General features: G+C 43.7%; 1 protein-coding gene across 1 annotated transcript in view; it reads right to left on the reverse strand.

The window, feature by feature from the left end:
• The window catches only part of SLC15A2 (solute carrier family 15 member 2), a 429960-nt gene extending 408859 nt beyond the window's left edge, over positions 1–21101 (reverse strand). Inside the window, exon 1 of the mRNA XM_069224674.1 lies at positions 20846–21101. Coding sequence (XP_069080775.1) covers positions 20846–20891 — 46 coding nt within the window. The 5' untranslated portion in view covers positions 20892–21101. The remainder of the gene's footprint in view (positions 1–20845) is intronic.
• Between the last annotated feature and the right edge of the window lie 758 nt (positions 21102–21859).

Consider the following 21859-nt stretch of genomic DNA (forward strand, 5'->3'; position numbering starts at 1 on the left):
GCAGCCTACACAGTGGTGCCCGTGACAGAGCGGGGAACACATTGGGGCAACCAAGTCCCCTCCACTGGATGGTATTACACACATTGCTAACGAGGGGCATGAGGCACATTGGGCAAGTGCAGGGCATAGGGCACAGGCACAGCAGGGGAATGCAAAGGCAATGCGCAGCAGGGGAATGCAAAGGTGACCCCAATGTGGGTCACCGGAACAGCCAGGCACAGTGCAGATTGCAACTATGGGACTCAGGTTGATGTAGTTAACACAGCAAGCACATCGCCAGATCAACCCCTGGGGTAGGTGCAATACTTACACCCACTGATACTTCCCCTGACATGGTGGCCATGGCAAGAGGTGGCAGGCCTGGGGGCACCACCTCTGCCACCTTTCAACTGGCCTGGCCATTATTACTGGCCTGGGCCAGCACAGGACCTATGTCAGCGTGGCGCAGTCCCTACAACCATTAGCAAACGCACTGAGGTGCAAACACCAGGACAGTCATGTTAAAGTCAGTCCACCAGCCACACAGACCAGCGGGTTGCCCAGGGGACCAAGGCGCAAGGAGAAGTGCAGCAGGGCACGAAAAGGCCAAGGACAGGCAAAGTTAAGGATGTAGACCCACCAGACCCATTGAGACCTGCACCAGGAGGGTCTAAATGGCAAGCGGGCAAGCGAATATATTAGGCCTTCCCCTGGCGACCCTCCTATAACTATAACATGAGACTGGGCTGTCTAGCATGGTGCCCTTGGCCATCAAAGAGCGAATTTGGCACAAGGAGTTTATTAATATATTTTTACTGCTTGAGGCCAGGCAGACAGGACTAGACCTGGTGCTTCAGGACAAGAAAGAGGAAGATAGGCATGATTGGTGCAAGCCCAGGTTACAGAGATCCATTGAAAACTGGTTGCATGCTTTCGCACCCTGGCTTGCATATTTGTTGAAAAGTTTCCTTAGGTAGCAGCGGCATTGTTAATGTATGAGTAAAAATTCCAGGGGGAGGCTTGTTTAAAGTATGATGAAGGTTTCAGGGCTAAAATGCAGACGTTGCCTATCATTGATTGGGATCACCAGGATCTAGCAGGCTTTACAGAGCACATGATTGCTGTGCAAGAAGGGGTGGAGTCACACAAGCAGTCCTTTCGATAATACAGGACAAGCGGAAGACAGATTGATATAAGCAAGGTAGCAAGGGGAAACAGTACTCGAGTAGCAAACAGGTCAGGCACAGCCTGCTGAGTGCTGAAAGTTTGAAAAAGGTGATTGCAAATGAGGGGCAGTCTGCACATTTGAACACATTTAAACACAGGTGCAGCCACTGCAGGGGGAACCACCCGACCACCGATTGCAGAAGAAAGTAAGGAAGGAAAGAGAAAAAGGTCCCTTCAAAAAGTAACAACAGAGGAACGCGGGGGTAAGGGAACTGGTGCCCGCACCAATAAAATATTGATACTTCATGCAATTATTGAACCATTACAATAAGAAGGCAGATGCACAACTGTTAGCTGACGGTTTTAAGAATGGTTTCCGCATACAGTTCGAGGGGCCAGCGGAAGGAAGACTAAGTAACAACCTTAAATCTGTGGTAGATAATCCTGAAGTACCAAGAAGGAAGGTGGCCAAGAATCAGGTATTGGGCTGCGTGGCAAGACCATTCGAGAATCCTCCACTAAAAGACTTTAAAGTGTCCTCATTGGGGATGGTCGCCAAAAAAGAACCAGGCCAATTCCGGCTCATTCATCACCTCTCATACCCAGAGGGATATTCAGTGAACAATGGGCTAGATCAGGAAAAGTGCTCAGTTTCATATGCCAAGCTAGATGAAACTGTTGAAATGCTAAAGGCAAAGGGCCGAGAAGCCTTGATGGTGTAGGCAGACATAGGGTCAGTCATTCACCTCTTCCCAGTGCATCCAGTTAGTTATCATCTCCTAGGTTTTCAGCTTTTTTTTCTGATAAATGCCCGCCCATGGGGTGCTCAATATTGTGTGCTTACTTTGAGGCCGTTAACACATTTCTGGAATGGGATTTGGAGGAGAGATGTCCAGGGGGAGGGAAGTTGCACTATCTAGACGACTTCCTTTTCATAGGCACACCAAACTCTGATCAATGCAAGACAATGATTGAACAATTCAAAGCGCTGTTGGACCAGCTTTGGGTCCCACTAGCACAGGAGAACACAGAAGGCCCTACCACGTGCCTTACCTTCCTGGGTACAGAACTGGATTCAAAGGTTGGGGTAAGCAGACTCCTGGTACAAAAGGTAGAGAGCCTAAAGAAGGAATTTGAGTACCTTCTGGACAAGAAAAATGCAACGCTCAATAAGCTGCAGCAGCTACTAGAGAAGCTTAACTTTGCTGTCAGGGTGATCTCTGCAGAGCGCACTTTCGGAAGGCACCTGGCATTTCTGACAAAACACATCACATCAAAACACCACAGGGGTCAAGAGAGATTGACAACAGTGGCAGGGCTTCTTAACCCCTTGGGTGCCCCGGACGAGGTGGTCTCGTCCTTGTCAGAGACCACCTCGTCCGGCTATGGGCCCCCAGAGAAAATCACTAGACACCAGGGATAATTTTTTTGATTATTTTAATTTTTTTATGTTTGGGGAGCGACCCCTTGGGTAAGGGTTGCTCCTGGGGGGTGGGGGAATTATTATAAGGCCATTTCTGCCCCCCCTGGGGGCAGATCGGCCTATTTTTGTTAGGCCAATCTGCCCTCAAAGAGGGAAGAAACCTCTAGACACCATGGATTGGTGTGTGTATGTGTGTGTTTTGTTTTTGTGGGCAGCCCCTTGGGCAAGGGTCGCTCCCCATGGGGGCACGTTACTGTTGGCCATAACTGCCCCCCTTGGGGGGCAGAAAGCCCACCAGAGACTAGGGAAGATTTTTTTTTCAAAATAAGAGGTTGGGGGTCTTGGATTCCCCTAGGTCTCTAGTTTTAAAAAATGCACAGGTTTGGTAGGTTTCCCTAGGTGACGGCTGAGCTAGAGGCCAAAATCCACAGGTGGGCACTTTGCAAACAACACCTCTGTTTTCCTTGAGAAAATGTGATGTGTCCCTTTTGTGTTTTGGAGCATTTCCTGTCACGGGCACTAGGCCTACCCACACAAGTAAGGTCCCATTTATATCAGGAGATATGGGGGAACGCAGGATGGAAGGAAATTTGTGGCTCCTCTCAGATCTCAGAACTTTCTGTCACCAAAATGTGAGGAAAAAGTGTTTTTTTAGCCACATTTTGAGGTTTGCAAAGGATTCTGGGTAGCAGAACATGGTGAGAGCCCCACAAGTCACCCCGTCTTAGATTCCCCTAGGTCTCTAGGTTTAAAAAATGCACAGGTTTGGTAGGTTTCCCTAAGTGGCGGCCGAGCTAGAGGCCAAAATCCACAGGTAGGCACTTTGTAAAAAACACCTCTGTTTTCTTTGAGAAAATGTGATGTGTCCACTTTGTTTTTTAGGGCATTTCCTGGGCGGGCACTAGGCCTACCCACACAAGTGAGCTACCATTTTTATCGGGAGACTTGGGGACACGCTGGGTGGAAGGAAATTTGTGGCTCCTCGGAGATTCCAGAACTTTCTGTCACAAAAATGTGAGGAAAACGTGTTTTTTTAGCCACATTTTGAGGTTTGCAAAGGATTCTGGGTAACATAACCTGGTGAGAGCCCCACAAGTCACCCCGTCTTAGATTCCCCTAGGTCTCTAGTTTTAAAAAATGCACAGGTTTGGTAGGTTTCCCCAGGTGGCGGCTGAGCTAGAGGCCAAAATCCACAGGTAGGCACTTTGTAAAAAACACCTCTGTTTTCTTTGAGAAAATGTGATGTGTCCACTTTGTTTTTTAGGGAATTTCCTGTTGCGGGCACTAGGCCTACCCACACAAGTGAGCTACCATTTTTATCGGGAGACTTGGGGGAACGCTGGGTGGAAGGAAATTTGTGGCTCCTCCCAGATTCCAGAACTTTCTGTCACAAAAATGTGAGGAAAACGTGTTTTTTTTAGCCACATTTTGAGGTTTGTAAAGGATTCTGGGTAACATAACCTGTTGAGAGCCCCACAAGTCACCCCGTCTTATATTCCCCTAGGTCTCTAGTTTTAAAAAATGCACAGGTTTGGTAGGTTTTCCTAGGTGGCGGCTGAGCTAGAGGCCAAAATCCACAGGTAGGCACTTTTCAAAAAACACCTCTGTTTTCTTTGAGAAAATGTGATGTGTCCACGTTGTGTTTTGGGGCATTTCTTGTCAGGGCACTAGACCTACCCACACAAGTGAGGTACCATTTTTATCGGGAGACTTGGGGGAACGCTGGGTGGAAAAAAAATTGTGGCTCCTCTCAGATTCCAGAACTTTCTGTCACCGAAATGTGAGGAAAAAGTGTTTTTTTAGCCACATTTTGAGGTTTGCAAAGGATTCTGGGTAACATAACCTGGTGAGAGCCCAACAAGTCACCCCATCTTGGATTTCCCTAGGTCTCTAGTTTTTAAAAATGCACAGGTTTGGTAGGTTTCCCTAGGTGGTGGCTGAGCTAGAGGCCAAAACCCACAGGTAGGCACTTTGCAAAAAACACCTCTGTTTTCTTTGAGAAAATGTGATGTGTCCACGTTGTGTTTTGGGGCATTTCTTGTCGCGGGCACTAGACCTAACCGCACAAGTGAGGTACCATTTTTATCGGGAGACTTGGAGGAACGCTGGGTGGAAAGAAATTTGTGGCTCCTCTCAGATTCCAGAACTTTCTGTCACCGAAATGTGAGGAAAAAGTGTTTTTTTAGCCACATTTTGAGGTTTGCAAAGGATTCTGGGTAACAGAACCTGGTGAGAGCCCAACAAGTCACCACGTCTTGGATTCCCCTAGGTCTCTAGTTTTAAAAAATGCACAGGTTTGGTAGGTTTCCCTAGGTGGCGGCTGAGCTAGAGGGCAAAATCCACAGGTAGGCACTTTGCAAAAAACACATCTGTTTTCTTTGAGAAAATGTGATGTGTCCACTTTGTGTTTTGGGGCATTTCCTGTCACGGGCACTAGGTCTACCCACACAAGTGAGGTACCATTTTTATCGGGAGACTTGGGGGAACGCTGGGTGGAAGGAAATCTGTGGCTCCTCTCAGATTCCAGAACTTTCTGTCACCGAACTGTGAGGAAAAAGTGTTTTTTAGCCACATTTTGAGGTTTGCAAAGGATTCTGGGTAACAGAACCTGGTGAGAGCCCAACAAGTCACCACGTCTTGGATTCCCCTAGGTCTCTAGTTTTAAAAAATGCACAGGTTTGGTAGGTTTTCCTAGGTGGCGGCTGAGCTAGAGGGCAAAATCCACAGGTAGGCACTTTGCAAAAAACACATCTGTTTTCTTTGAGAAAATGTGATGTGTCCACTTTGTGTTTTGGAGCATTTCCTGTCACGGGCACTAGGTCTACCCACACAAGTGAGGTACCATTTTTATCGGGAGACTTGGGGGAACGCTGGGTGGAAGGAAATCTGTGGCTCCTCTCAGATTCCAGAACTTTCTGTCACCGAACTGTGAGGAAAAAGTGTTTTTTAGCCACATTTTGAGGTTTGCAAAGGATTCTGGGTAACAGAACCTGGTGAGAGCCCCACAAGTCACCCCATCTTGGATTTCCCTAGGTCTCTAGTTTTCAAAAATGCACAGGTTTGGTAGGTTTCCCTAGGTGGTGGCTGAGCTAGAGGCCAAAACCCACAGGTAGGCACTTTGCAAAAAACACCTCTGTTTTCTTTGAGAAAAGTTGATGTGTCCACTTTGTGTTTTGGAGCATTTCCTGTCACGGGCACTAGGTCTACCCACACAAGTGAGGTACCATTTTTATCGGGAGACTTGGGGGAACATAGAATACCAAAACAAGTGTTATTGTCCCTTGTCTTTCTCTACATTTTTTCCTTCCAAATATAAGACAGTGTGTAAAAAAGACGTTTATTTGAGAAATTCCCTGTAATTCATATGTTAGTATGGGCACCCCAGAATTCAGAGATGTGCAAATAACCACTGCTCCTCAACACCTTATCTTGTGCTCATTTTGGAAATACAAAGGTTTTCTTGATTCCTAGTTTTGACTCTTTATATTTCAGCAAATGAATCGCTGAATACCCGGTATAGAATGAAAACCCACTGCAAGGTGCAGCTCATTAATTGGCTCTGGGTACCTAGGGTTCTTGATGAACCTACAAGCCCTATATATCCCCGCAACCAGAAGAGTCCAGCAGACAGGACGGTATATTGCTTTAAAAAATCTGACATTTCAGGAAACAAATTACAGAGTAAAACATGGAGAAAAATGGCTGTTTTTTTCACCTCAATTTCAATATTTTTGTATTTCAGTTGTTATTTTCTGTAGGAAACCCTTGTAGGATCTACACAAAATACCCATTGCTGAATTCAGAATTGTGTCTACTTTATAGAAATGTTTAGGTTTCTGGGATCCAGCATTGGTTTCATACCCATTTCTGTCACTGACTGGAAGGAATCTGAAATCACAAAACAAATGTAAAAATTAGGTATGTCCCAGTAAAATGCCCAAATTGTGTTGAAAAATTGGGTTTTCTGATTCAAGTCTGCATGTTCCTGAAAGCTGGGAAGCTGGTGATTTTAGCAAACCCTTTGTTGATCCCAATTTCAGGAAAAATAACACAAGCCTTCTTCTGCAGCCCTTTTTCCAATTGTTTTTAAAAAAACGAACTTTTCACTGTATTTTGGCTAATTTCTTGGTCTCCGTCAGGGGAACCCACTAAGTCTGGGTACCTCTAGAATCCCTAGGATGTTGGACAAAAAGGACGCAAATTTGGCATGGGTAGCTTATGTGGACAAAAAGTTATGAGGGCCTAAGCGCGCCGTGCCCCAAATAGCCAAAAAAAGGCCTGGCACCTGAGGGGAAAAGGCCTGGCAGCGAAGGGGTTAAAGAACTTCAATTGGATTGTTAACTCAAAATGACTTAATTAATGAATGTTTATGTATCCTGAATAATGAAAAATGTAGAAAATGACCAACGTAGAAAATAATGTGCACGTTTGAAATTGTGACCTCGGAGAGCGATCACCAAGATTTACGAATGTACTAATAAAATGACTAGCCTATATGAAATATAGAAAAACGTATAAAAATAATGTAATAGTATGTCATATTGAGAGATATAACTCATGTTTTGCATTGTATTGTAGAGCTTAACTTAGCGAAAGCCGTGGCCTAGTTTTACCAGGCCTTATACAGAAGCTGTACTTCTATCATTAACTGAAGATGCTGAGGAGCTGAATGACCATGAACCGCTCATTGTTTAATAAAATTTGCTTAGCTGAAAACCTTTGCATGAACCAACTGACAGGAGATGATGGAATTGGAAATGTAGCAAAAACTGTGTAAAGCACTCTGAGTGTATTTTCCCAGGACTCGAACAATATAGACACTGACTGAAGAAGAAGATTCAACATTTTAGATACTTGACAACATGAGAACATTGTACAGTGAACCAACCAACAATCTGAGAATTGTGTAATATTAGAATTCAGCGATCTGTATTACGAAATTTATTGGTTGGAGAAAAATCGTGTGATTAATTGACCAATTAGGAATTGGGGGATAGTCTGGGTGACATTGATATAACAACGTGACAGAGGGAAGAGAGTTCAGATGTTAGTGAGCAGATGTGAGGCGATATTAGGGAGAAGAGACAAGATTCTGTCTTTGGGCTCATACTCTCTATGGGGAGAGCCTGATGTGATGCTGATCGATTGATGACCTGAAGACAAAGACTGACTTTGTTGCTGATCCATACGGAGGATAGGTAGACATGACAATGTGACTGAATTACTTTTTGTGCCTTTTCTTTCTAGGTACCAACTGCGCTGTCTAATATTTTTTCTCTTAGCTACATGTTTTCCAAATTCATGTTCTAAACTGTTTTTGCATGAGACCCACATGCTGATGCTAATCTGAGTTAGATGAGGTTTTACCCTATGACATTGACAAACCATAGAGACAGATTGACGGACTGATTTGCTGAACTCTGCTACTTATGTTGACATATTTGCCTTTGATTCATTTGTTGATCTATGCACATGCTTTGGAATGTACTCTGATGCAAGTTCTGATTAGGTTATGTTTTTGGCACTTTCTAATGAATTAAGACGGAATTGTTGAAGTTGAATAAAAGCTTGAACTAATCTTGTGACATAGAATTGTAACTGATGGGGAATAAAATTACTAAAACGTATACTTAGTTGTGGTTATTCATGACTGAAAGGTCATGGTGTGATGATTATTAATTGTTGATTGATGACTAGTCTAATGGTTATTGAATATTGTGTATTAATTATTGAGAAACATTGGTCACATCATAGCTAGGATACTTCATGTGAATCACCAGGCGTGCTAGCAGGATCCTAGGTGATGGTGGAGCAGCTGAGCCTACACACGGATGCGACAGGCAGCAAAGGATTTGGTGCTGTCTTAGGCTCTGCATAGGGCACTGCCAGGTGGCCTCAAGTTGGCATGAGAAGGCATTGACTAAAAATGTAGCACAATGTCAGGAGTCATGACATTAGACTACCAATTGATTTTGAGAGGCTGAAGGCGATCCTAAGGGTCATGCTGGGGATCTGCAGATCCACCATGGAGACTCTCCTGTTCTAGGCCGCTTTCACAGTGGTGTTCTTCGGAGCACTTAGGGTGAGCAAACTTTTAGAACCATCAAAGGGGCTGTTTATACACGAGGACGGTAGCTTCTCCAGCAGATTTGAATTCACAGCAGTGACTTAGCGAGGGCAGGCCTAGCACCCATTATGCTTTGGGTCTCACTCCTTCCGCATTGGGGATGCCACGACCGCTGCAGCACATGGCATGGCAGAAGAGAGGATTCGAGACATAGGGCGGTCCTCAGCATTTAAGTCTTACATAACGCTGGCATCATGCTGACATGGGCATACTCTCTCGCCACAGGGAACGGAACAGTGAAACGGATGGTGTGGATAATATGACATTCGATCACAAGGGTGCAGCTGTGGGCCTGCACCAAGAAATTTTGTGGCAGCTATGGGCTGTGCAACTACAGGGTGATATGGCTGGGAAGACCAGGCATGAGGTGGAAAGAGCTCCTTCTGGTGATATGAGAAGGGCAACTGCGGCATAAGAACCCAGATGCAGTGGTCATCCATTTGGGGAGCAACAATCTGACTGTGATGGGTCACACTGTTGTAGGCCATCCACGCAGATTTAGTCCTCCTATCAAGGCTCATGTGCCCAGCTGACATAGTTTGGTCAGAAATTATTGCAAGATACAAGCGTTGAGTGGTGGAAAACCAAGGGGCGGTAGACAGATCCAGAAGGAAGTTAAACATAGCAATGAGCAGGCTTTGTAAAGGCACGGTCTGGGAGTTTGTGAGGCATGGTCTCATTAACCTGAAGACACCAGGATTTTACGCAGAGGACAGGGTTCACCTTTATAATGTAGAAACAGACATGTTCATGCTGAATATTGTCGGGGTACTCGAGTTACGGAGTTTTTCCTAGTTCTAGGGGGAGCTGTCAGGGATCAGTAAACCAGCATCAGAGTGGTAGGAGTTACAGGGTTTTACCAATAAATATCCTCACACAAAGGTGTGAAAGAGCAATGGTCCAAATAAAGTCCTTGGGATGCCTCACAGCTGGGATGCACAATTGCCTGGACAGGCTCTTTGGGATGCATCACAGCAGGGACAGTTGAGGGCAAACAAAGAATAAGAAATGGTCAGCGATGGGCGGTCACTGCACTGGTGGCCCATGCATGGCCTCAGGGCCATGAACGACACACAGTCTATAGCAAGGAAAGCCTTGAAGCCGCCTCGCTGTACCAAGTATCGGTAGAATGAGAACTGTCACAGCAATCAGAAAGTGATTTATGATAACCGTTCTAAAGAGAGACATGATGACTGTGAGGATGATACATGGCATGATTAGTTAGGTTTCGAGTTAATATGCAATAAAGTTGAAAGTAAAAGCATGAGCAGCTATGAACTAATGCTTTCACATGAATGCCAAATATGCTGGATATGTTAATGACCGTGGATATCATGATAACCAATGTACCAGCTTATGATGTTAACAAAGTGCAGCCGTTCTACTCCCGTAATTTCTCTTGACTCTTGGTGTCACTAGTTGATGGGTAGGAAGAATGGAGGAAGGGGCCCAACGGAACAGCTGAGGGTGGGAGGTTATGATTCCAGCTGGTATCTTCAGTCCAGAACGGATATTGTTTGTTAAAGTCCCGAAATAAGGACTAACGTGGGCTAGGGTAAAATGGGTCCATCCTAACATCTGGATTCCTTATAGGGACTTTATTGCGGAGATTTCTCACCTGCTTTGAGCAGGCTGAACACATTGGCATACGAGTTTGTAGTTTTACCGTGTGCAGAAATCCACTTGGTATTCCCGTTTTTGGTAATTTTGGGTGTGGGAACAAAAGACCACAGAGAACCCAATGGAGAGGTATGCACCCTATGAACACTGCCTTTAGCAACTCTTAAAAAGGGCCATTGTCTGCTGTGCATTCATGTGACAGTGATGGCACACACACATACACAAAACTATGTCGTGAGTTAGGTGTTAACGTGCATTCATGTGACAGTGATGACACACACATACACATACACAAAACTATGTTGTGGGATAGGTGTAAATGTGCATTATTGTGACAGTGCTAGCGCACACACACACAACTATGTTGTGGTTATGTGTTAACGTGCTTCGGTTTGGTCATTAAGGCCCATATTTATACTTTTTGACGCTAAACTGCGCTAACGCAGTTTAGCGTCAAAAAATTTTGCGCTGTCTAACGCCATTCTGAAGCGCCATGCGGGCGCCGTATTTATGGAATGGCGTTAGACGGCACAATCAGACCGGCGCTGCCTGGTGTGCGTGGAAAAAAACCACGTAGACCAGGCAGCGCCGGCGTTGGGAAAAAATGACGTTAGGGCGTCTTAAAATGGCGCAAGTCAGGTTGACGCTAAAAAATCGTCTTAACCCGATTTGCGCCATTTTTTCGACGCCCAGACGCCATTTCATGACTCCTGTCTTAGTAAAGACAGGAGTCATGCCCCCTTGCCCAATGGCCATGCCCAGGGGACTTGTGTCCCCTGGGCATGGTCATTGGGCATAGTGGCATGTAGGGGGGCACAAATAAGGCCCCCCTATGCCACAAAAAAAAATAAAAAAATAAAAAAAAATATACTTACCTGAACTTACCTGTACTTCACTGGGATGGGTCCCTCCATCCTTGGGTGTCCTCCTGGGGTGGGCAGGGGTGGCAGGGGATGTCCCTGGGGGCAGGGGAGGGCACCTGTGGGCTCATTCTGAGCCCACAGATCCCTTAACGCCTACCCTGACCCAGGCGTTAAATTCAGGCGCAAATGCGGGTTTTTTTGACCCGCCACCTCCCGGGCGTGATTTTTGCCCGGGAGTATAAATACGACACATTTGCGTCGCCGTCATTTTTTTAGACGGGAACGCCTTCCTTGCATCTCATTAACGCAAGGAAGGCGTTCACGCAAAAAAATGACGCTCTTTCTTCATACTTTGGCGCTAGACGCGTCTAACGCCAAAGTATAAATATGGCGTTAGTTTTGCGCCGAATTTGCGTCGAAAAAAACGACGCAAATTCGGCGCAAACGGAGTATAAATACGGGCCTAAGTATTGCAACAATCTGTTCCATGGCCCAATGGTTAAACTGGAGCATTTGATTGTGTAATTATTGGACCAGTTTTAATGGTTGACTATACACTGATCATTCACTGTGTACAGGAATTTGAGAGCATAGCCAGCAGGCGTGATATCTAATATACTCTCAGGCGTTAGTTTGACAGGTTTAAAGAATTTCTTATTTTCAAATATAAGTATGCCATGAAGAAAATGAACACATATTACATGCCTTCTGCTGGCACTGTGCAATTGTAATCATGGTTTGCTCAGGCACAGATCCAAACTATATAAAAAATGTGCAACTAATTTGAATATTTTTTATTTCACGTCAACAATATCCTACACTTTCTGCCTATTCTCATTCTTACGGGTTCTGCTTTCTTTGTTGTTGTTTTCGTCTCTTTCTCTGCCTCCTTCTTCCTTTATTTCCCGCCTTTCTCTCTCTTCCTCTGGCCCTAGGTCTGCTGATGAAAACTAAGTCAAGAAGCCACATTACGTAAAATGCCTCAAGGGCACAATGGGTGTGTGGACCTCTTTTTGCGCTTCTGGGGCACTTTGGTATCACAGAAGTGGTTTCAGATGGTTGTGTAGTTCTTATTCTAAAAATGATCATCCAAGCAAACTTATAGTACAGGAGCTAATCTAAAGGGGTGTTCCCTCATAAACACAAAACAAAATATCAAGTTTTTCTCAGAGCAGTAATAGTACCCTGGTAACATTCTGTTGCCATTGCTGAGAGTTTTATTTAAAATATATTACATTATAAATATATATGCAGCAAGATCTATTTAGATTTTGTCTAATGGTTAACCCTTTTGTGGTATGAAGGAACTCTTCCTCTCATGTATGTAAGGGAAGAATGTGTGTGTGCAGATGCTCATTTTATCTCACAGGAACTAAATACCAGGGTCTTACTAGGCGAGCGCGCAAGCGCTCTGGCCTGTTGTAATCTATCTGTGGGCTTTTAACCATTCCACCGCTCGCCCATCACTATCACTCGTTTATGGGCTTGTCTTTCAGAAATCCTTTGTTATCATTGGTAAAGGTTCCATGTTTGTCCCTCCTTGGGGCAGTTTTGTTACTGTCTTACATGGATAATTGCACTTTTGCAGATACATTTGATTGCGAGCGAACTTCTTTTTCCTTTTGTGTCTCTCTTTGGGGCTCACACTCATTGCAGCCGGGGTGCCTTGAATCGGCTTGCTTATGTCAGCTGTTTTATTTTTTATTTTCAATTTATGTGCCAAGATAAGTACAGCTAGGAATTTACATTGCTAACAGATCTTACTTGAGCACACGTGAGACACATTGCATTGCAAATGCTTGTTTTTCCATGGATCGAGGTGATGTTTCCATCCTCAGTCGCCATTTCAGCCACTGGCTAGCGTCTTGTTTTTAGATGGGATCAGTGTCACTGGTAGTAAATGATTACCTCTGCAACTTCATAGCACTATCAACCTAAACTGCTTTGTATATTGATCTGTACACTGAGAAAAATCAAAAACAAAAATATTTTCGGAGACTGCGACTGACATCACAGGCAGGAAAACAAGGCTCGGGTTTTCTATGTCCCTTAAGACTCTAGGGTGATACCCATGTTATGTATGCCCCTCTCTGCACACTTCCTGCACTTCATGAGCTGTGTTCATGGACATGCCAAATAAGAGGAGAGGTGCCATTCAGCAGTCATGAACAAAGAACAAATTCTCAGTGATTCTTGTCACCCTTTCCCACTTTATCCAGTATTCTTGGTACTGAGAAGCCCCGAAGGTAAAATTGCTTGAAGGGGGCTGCAGGTCTTATACTGCCACATTGGACTATATTCAATTTGGTTTTACATCTTTGTGGTGTCACACAGTTGTCTACAGCTGCTGGAATCTTTTGTTTTGTATGATGCTTCCTGCTGAAGCCAGCATTCAGCACGCCGTTCTTTATTATGCATAATGATAAAGATCATCTAAATTAATTTGCAAGGTTTTATATTTATTTCTGTGCTATACATTAGGGTCAATAGGCAGGTCATTACTTTCAGGAGGCGTACTGTTTAAATCAATGGTACTATTATTAAGATATTAATTGTGGAGTTCTAAATCTTGGTAGATCTTGATCAGCCCTCTTTGTGTAGTACTTACACATCCACTCAAGAAATTGGATATGAGAAGCCTGGCAAACTGACAATGCTCTAACTCATTTTATTAATTCAGTTGGCCTTGGTACAGTATTTTCGCGGACTATGAGTAACCGTTTTGTGAAGGACGAACCATAGTTTAACGAGGGTGCACTGGGCCCTAATGAAATCAATAGAAAAAGGTCGCTAGCACCCCTTTTGGAAGTGAAAAAGGGTCAAATTGGAATCCTGAAGGCCCATACATACTGTGGCCAGGCCCTTTGTCAAAACCCTCGGACGTCATCAACCCCACCCTGTGCATGGCCTTTGGCCTGTCCTAGCATCCAACCCCCACCGGTGCCCAACTCCTCCACTGCACACGTGCAGCAGCTGTTCGGGCACAGTCCTTGCACAGAGAACCTTCACCCTAGTGTTGGGTGGTTGGGCACAGGGTCTGGTGTCCAAAACTGAGGTACGCATTGCTGACTAGTTGTACTGACTTTGACAACAGGCCACAAAACTAAAATACAGAAATTGGGTCTACTGGCTTTATGAAAGGGTCAGCATGTCAACCATATCAACATGTATAAAACACAGGCGTTGTATTTTTTTTTTAAATCACCAATAAATATAATCAAATGCATATTTCAATAATTCACACAGTACAATACCTCTTCCTATTTCTCTGTCAGTTTTGCAAAACCTTAGCTCTTTCTCACCTGCTAATCGAAAGTGATAATTATTATTGATAATCTAGGTGGGAATGTATTAGCAAGAGTCAATTCTGTGAGAATCATCTTTAATTTGCATAGCTGCAGTGCGTTCATGCAGGGATCGAAAAATATGTTTGAATATTAATGTGCATTACAAAGGGCAATGAAACTTCTTTACATTAAGCAAGGGGCTAGATATCTTGCCTCTGACAGTGCACATTTTCATCAATTAATGCCAGGTGTTTCTGAGTCAGAAGAGTCTCAAATGAAAGCATTTCAATGCGGATTATGAAATGACCTGCAAGATGCGTGGCTCAGGTTAACCCCACACCACAACCACAGTTTGTTTAATCAAACCCACTCTTTAGTGTATTCAACACTAATGAGAAAGAAAACAAAGAATATTGGGGTAGTGCAGCGCCACTTTCCTTGCGCCCCTTAGCGCCCCACTACTGCCTCCATGTGTGTGCCATATTTAAAATACGGTGCACCAATGTGCAGGTAGGGGGTAATAGCATCAAAACTTTTGACACTATTGATGTACTGTTCAAGGTTAGCACCAAACCCTGAACAGTACATAGGGGCCCATGGCAACTAATGTTGTGCCCCCTTTTAATGTCTGCTCTGAGTAGGTGTTATAAATGCCAGAAAAATGACGCTTAGAAATCTCTTAGATTTCTTTGAGCCATTTTTTGGCCCTTCTAACAGGGGAATTCCCCCCTTGCATACATCATGCCTGGTGCAGGCATAGTGTGGTGCAAGGGGTTACAAAGTGTCCCAATGCATGGACTGCACCACTTTGTAAATATGGCGCAGTGTTTTCGCCGATCTAACGCCACATTAGTGTAAAAAAATTACGCTAATGTGTCGTTAGATGGCATTAGGCCCTCTTAAATCTGAGCCTTTATCTCTCACAGAAGTCAAACATTTTTCTCCTTCATACTTCCCAGTCTATACTCTGGCTTCTTTACCCTTAGTAAATCCTGTGCAACTGGGTTAAATCAGAGGAGCCTTATCGACTGAAGGAAGACCTCGATGTGGGAACAATCTTCTTAGTTGCATCTGTAACAAGAAGGGCATTTTAAGGGCCAGTGGCTTCTTTCCCAGTCAGGAAATTAGGAGGTTCAGAAGGGCTACACTTTCAGAAGTCATCCCATTGACACCCGTATCTCCAATTGACAAATTATGGCATTTTTCATCGCCACTGAGTTAATTGGAGCTAAGTGGAATTTGAAGATTGGAGCTATTGAAAATTCCTGAACTACAGGTAATTATTTGGATGAACAGTTTGTGAAATAACGCTTCTTTCCCTTTCTGGTAAAATATCAGTCTGAAGTGATTCATTCTGAGGATTCGTCTCGCCTTGCTTTGCCAGAAGTTATCCACATGACTAGTGCATTGTTAACTTGGTACCAACAGCATTAGGAATATCTATGTCACGATTTTACTGATGCACCACAGTTTAATAGATGATCATAGGGATTGCATGGCTGACTTTCCATAATCCAGTGATCAATTGCAAGTCTAACTTTCAGAAATGAGCTGTCAAATTATCCATATTCCCCTGTTTCAGGGTGGTGAAACACAACTGTCATCAGGCAGACCTGTCTTCAGCTCTTATGCCACAACCCTATAAAGATGAGCTCTTCTCCAACCTGAAAGGGACAAAACTAGTTTTCCCTCCTACTGTGACTGTAGTTTGTCAGTCTGGGGATCCTAGAAATGATTAGGAGAGGCCCTCTCTGGCATCTGCAAGTCAAAAGAGGTAGTTCTAAAAATATCCTTTGTTCTTCCACCTGTTCCTGTGCACTCCTAGAGAGCTACGCCCTTCTAAGTGCTAAGCGTTTAACACCCATTGGCTGCTCCTGGGCTCCAAGGCAGGCCATTGTCCTCTGAAACAGGGCCATTAACTAACCCAGCCAAGGATGTTTATTCCTGCTGTGGAAGGTGTGCTGAGTGGCAGAACTGGTTATAAGCCACCTCAGACAGCCTAAAATACATTTATATAAAGTTACTGATCTCATTAAGGTATCAAAAACCTGATTTACCAGTAAATCAGATTTTACAAACTTAGCTGGGAATAATGCCGAGGCATGGTATAGCCTTTTCCTAAGCAGAAATAGGGAAGTAAGCTTTTTATCCCATCTCATCTTACTTAGGGAAAAGTCAGCAAAGCCTGCACAGTGAAATTGCTTTTGGAGTTTATTTTACTGTGTAAGCATAATAACCCCAAATGATATGGTTACTATTTTCATATATTAACAAACTCCCTGCCGGCTTGCAACCCAGATTTATGGATGACTCATGGAATTATATCAAAATAGGTTTTTCCAACAAAGCAAAGGCACTTTTCCATCCATCTACAAACGCAGTGCATTTAAACTGCAAGCCAGCTAGACCACAGTGGTACTCCTGGCAGACATATATTTTTGTAATATATTTGGGTGGTGCAATTAAATACTGTAGCTCTCATATGCTATTTTATTTCCCATGCCATGAGTCAATTTAGCCGCCATTTTCAATGGTCTTGGATAGAAGTTAAAAAGGTCACATAGTGAATTCCAATGTACAGCATGTCCTAGAGAGGACGCATAATCACTTTACTGCTATTAATCAGTGGTAAAGTGTACAGAGTCCTGAATCAGGAATAAACAGGATCCAGAAAAAGGCTCAAAACCTTGGGTGACCATGCAGTAAAAGCAAATGTGCTACAACAATTAAGTTCTAAAAAGCATTTTCCCGGAATGCAAGTTGAATACTCAACAGCCTTCCACCAACAATGGATGGTAAGACAGAGCAAATCAGGCAGATCTTCGAACAATATGTATTCTTTTTCATTTCAAGTATGCAAACTGATTAGGCTGACCTGAGTGGAACATCCTTCATAGCAATGCTGTTCATTCTTCCAGCAAAGACTCACCCTTCTATGGTAATTGCAAAAGACACCAAATGGAGTCTTGAAGCCAGACATACCCTGTGCTCGCGCAGACTTTCCACAAACATCATGCTAATGGAGACTGCTCACTTATGTAGAGTGAATCCGTAGAATGTTGCCTTGAATGCTTGCTCAGTTAAGGCACAACTTCTGCAGAACGAGTTCTTAACGGGTGTCAGTCCATAACTAAATAACCTGGCTTTCCGAAGCAAACTTCGAACCCAACATTACTGACCTACAAGGATTCTCTTGCATTATCCAGGTACAGCCTTGATCAATTTTGTCTTGGACAGTACACTTTGCAAATTATTCATTCTGCATCCAGCATGGAGCTCAGCCAATTGGTTGCTCATGGAGCTGATCTACAAGGCATTTCACAACTGATGATATTTGGCAGACCAGCCCGGGCACAGTAGGTGCGCTTGTGTGCAACAGGCACTCTGAATGGAAAACAATCTGAAAACATTACATGCTGTCTTTCAAAACAATCTGGGACATATTTATCAGTCTTTCACACAGTGCAACGCAGCAAGCCACCTTGCTGTGCTGCATGAAGGGAAAGGGCAGGAATGTGCTGTATTTAACATTAAATGGCGCGTTCCTGTCCTTTCCTTGGGCTGGCGCACTTTTGGCCACCTAGTGCCAATGCAGGCACCCTTGCATCATGGTGTAAGGGTGCATGTGTTATAGAAAGAGTTGTTTTGTGCAGGAAGGTACGCCTTTGTGTACAAAAACAATCCTGAGAGGCATTTTCCTCTTGCTACGTGTGCTGTATAATGCAGCACACATAGAAAGGGTAAAAAACAAAGGGTAATAAATATATTTCTCCTCGTTATGCCTCCCCTAAGGAGGCGTAGCATTTTATACCCAGTTCTACTACAAATGGTAAATCTGGGAATTCCTCAAAATCCATGGGTGGATGCGTGGGAACATGCACACTCTAACCATGGAATGCCTCCGTGGGGCAAAGTAGCACAAGATAGCGACTTGCGCTGCTTTGCGTTATTCATGATTTATTAAGCCATGCAGTGCAACGCAAGATGGATTTGCATGGATTGATAAATGTGACTTTAGTGTTAAGTCATCCTTGTGGCCCCTTGCGTGGCGCAACTGTAATGCAACATTATGATAAATATGCCCCCTAGTCATGGACATCATTTCTCCGAAATGTCAGGGTTAGAGGAAGTGACATCACATGCCCTTTGACATCCACTTTCACTCACACACATACTTACACACACACACACACACACACACACATATACACTCACATAAGCTCTCTCTCACATAAACACACTCACCTGCAAGCACACAACTTACATTTAAAAGCATTTTATAGTTACCTCAACTGCATGGAAAGGGCATATTCCAAATAGTTGTACTCCATTTTTATTACACTAATAGTGAATCGTCTGTTATTATTCACTATAAGTGTAATACAAATTTGATAGAAAACAAAGAGATTGGAGCCACAACTTATGTCCATATGGACGAGCTGCCACTGTGTTTATGGCACTGAATTTGCCACCTCTAAGGTCAGGGGTCACAAAGACAGTGCTAGAGTTCTCAAGAGCAAGCCAGGGGTCGAAGCTGCGACCCCATGGCAAGCCCTAATTGACGTCCATGCTCCTGGTGCTGAACAGAAAAACGGGTAACAGAAACCTGGTCAACTTTTGGCCCATGTTCCCCTGTGCGACATGGAAGAAATTTACCAAACGTCCTTAATCCCTTTCCCATTCAGATAGCTTTATGAGAATTCCACAGCAGAACTGCTTCTTGTTTTATTGATCTTTTTATGCTGTCAGATGTGCAGAATAGTCTAGAATGGAAACGTAACATGCAATTCCTGAGGCAAACTTACACTAAAGCACCCACAAAGCGATCTCGGGAAGCAGCATAGTTTCCATTCTTTCAGACTCGGGTTCGTGACATACCATTCTGGGCCAAAACTTAGTCAAACCCACAACCCATCCAGAACATCCTGCCTGCCCCCCAAAACTAACAAACTGTTGAATTCCCTTAATGTCTTGCTTCTATTGATAGAAACAGAATCTTTTAACATCTAACTCATAAATACCACATGTAGTGGCTTTGGTTGTGTCAGAGTCTCAAATGATACTCCAGTTTGCCGGTTTCAAATGGTCCCTACTAAATCCAATTTTAGGATATGGGTTTTTAGTCAGTGGACAAATTGTGAGTTGTGGACAACGTTGAAGATAACTCTATCTGGGTAAGCAAAAAGACTATAAAAATACTCTAGAAGATACCAATAACCGGTTCCAAGAGGCAACTGGAATCAACTTAAATTGTTTCATTAGCAGTTCAGTATTCTAGTTCGTCTCCTGGGAATGTCACTGTGAATCCCAGTTTATGGTAGTTGCAGACTGTGATGCCTTACTACACTCAAAGTGATCTTCCTGAATTACTACAAAGGTCTTCCTGAGTGCCTAGAAATCTCCTGGTTTGCCATATTGGCGCCAAGTCATATTCTTTATGAAACAGAAACAACTGTGCAGTGTCTCCCTAAAATAGTAGGCAAGGCATGGCAAAATTAATAAACATCCCAATCACCTCAAGGTAGGCACGTATCATGCTGATGATTTACATAGCATGTAATCTGATTTTGCATTTATTTAAGAAAGAGCAATTTTAGCCATTAGTGCTGTGCATAGTACTATATATATATATATATATATATATATATATATATATATATACCTCTCATTCCAGCAGAGGCATGCTTCTAGCAGGATCGGGGAAATGAAAATTGAACAGAAGGAAAAAAGAGATCTCAAGTTAGATAGAAATTGTGATCACAGCCCAAACTGCATGGAGCAGATTTACCAAGTTTTCATGCAACACTGTGGAGCAAAAAAAAGTTGTGCTGCTTTGCTTGAAAGGGAGGCAGCAGAACAAAGCCACAAATAGTAAAATAAGATTATGTTTTTCTCTTTCTATGCGCTGGCACATTTTTAGCTGCCTTGTGCCAACACACACACAATTTTACTATAGGTTGCATGATACAAAGCATATCTTTTGTACTGGAAGGCTACGCTTCCAGTATGAAATATTATGTTTAAACATTGTTTTAACACTTTTCCTACTATGAAAGTATGCTGCACTATTCAGTACACATGCAAAGTTGGAAAAGTTTTGACAAATGGAAACTTCCTAAAATGTGCATCTTCCTTAATTTTTGACACAAAGTCCCCTCAGCCCATTTAATTAGATACGGCTTTGCATCAAAATCCATGGGCTTTTGGAAAGGAATAATGCCCATGTACCACCTATTGAGTGTCCCCTTGAAGCGAACTAGCGCAAATCGCTACTTTAGAGCTACCTTTGGAGAGTAACTCCCAGGACAAGACTTTGCAGTGCGAAGAGTTAGGAAATCCTTCCCAGATGACGAGAGTGAGATGTAAGCCCCGTACCTACCATTCTTGGATTTCAGAGCGACCGAGTTGTCTTCCCCAGCTCCCATGATGAGTGCCCTGCTCTGCTGCGCCCTGGGCTCCGAAGACACCGCCTGCTGTCAGTGCACCGCCTACCCTCCCGCTGCCTCCACTGCTAGGCGAGGATCCCGGGCGCCCGCGGCATCTTTTCCTCTGCCAACGTTAGGTAATCCCAGGTTAATGTTTTACTCCAGCCCACAATTGCTGGTTTTAAGTTTGTTTACATCACAGACGATGACCCATTTTTTGTTGAGAGGCTCACAAAAATAAATGAATAAATAAATGAGGAAGGCGTGTACGTGTGTGTGGAACTTGACCTGTGCCCTTGGACCAGGCGCGTGGTCGAGAGCTCCTTGAAGGCAGCAAGTGTTGTAAAGAAGATGGTCATGGGTTACCCAGATTCTTGAAGTTGAAACATCTGAAGTGTCACGGTGTTTAGCTGTTTTGCCACGCTGTTTGAGTCAAATAAAAGGTTCTGTATGAAACCGAAAACTAAGCGCGTGATACGCGCTGTCCAAGTGCCTCCTGTTTTTGTTGAACTATTTGATGTATTTCACTTTATATTATGACCGTGGCATTTTTGAGATTCTTAATTTGGTGTGCGCAGCAAGAATAAGAAAACAACATAATATTGTCTCCTTTCGGTAGAACCTCATGCAGAACACGTTGATTATTTTCAGTATCCTTATGGCAGACGTTATTTTTATTATTCTCAGCTGGCTACAGGATGACTCAAGTTCAGCAAATCAGAGTATTACGGAAATTGTTCCCCTAGGTTCAGTTTAATTAAACAAATTGAGCCAACACACTTGAAGAGAAAGTAATGATTTGTAAAAGGAAAGTCGGGCGTTGCAAATGTTATGTTCTGGCGACAGAGGGGGTCATCCATTAACCCTAATCTAACACTCCACATCAGTGGTATTCATTTACTCAGTGCTGGAAAAGATGAAAAGCGGATCCCTCCCTGCCGGTCCCGAGCCTGCCTTGTACAGACTGG

Source organism: Pleurodeles waltl, chromosome 3_1, assembly GCF_031143425.1.
Source record: "Pleurodeles waltl isolate 20211129_DDA chromosome 3_1, aPleWal1.hap1.20221129, whole genome shotgun sequence".
Taxonomy (NCBI): Eukaryota; Metazoa; Chordata; class Amphibia; order Caudata; family Salamandridae; genus Pleurodeles; species Pleurodeles waltl.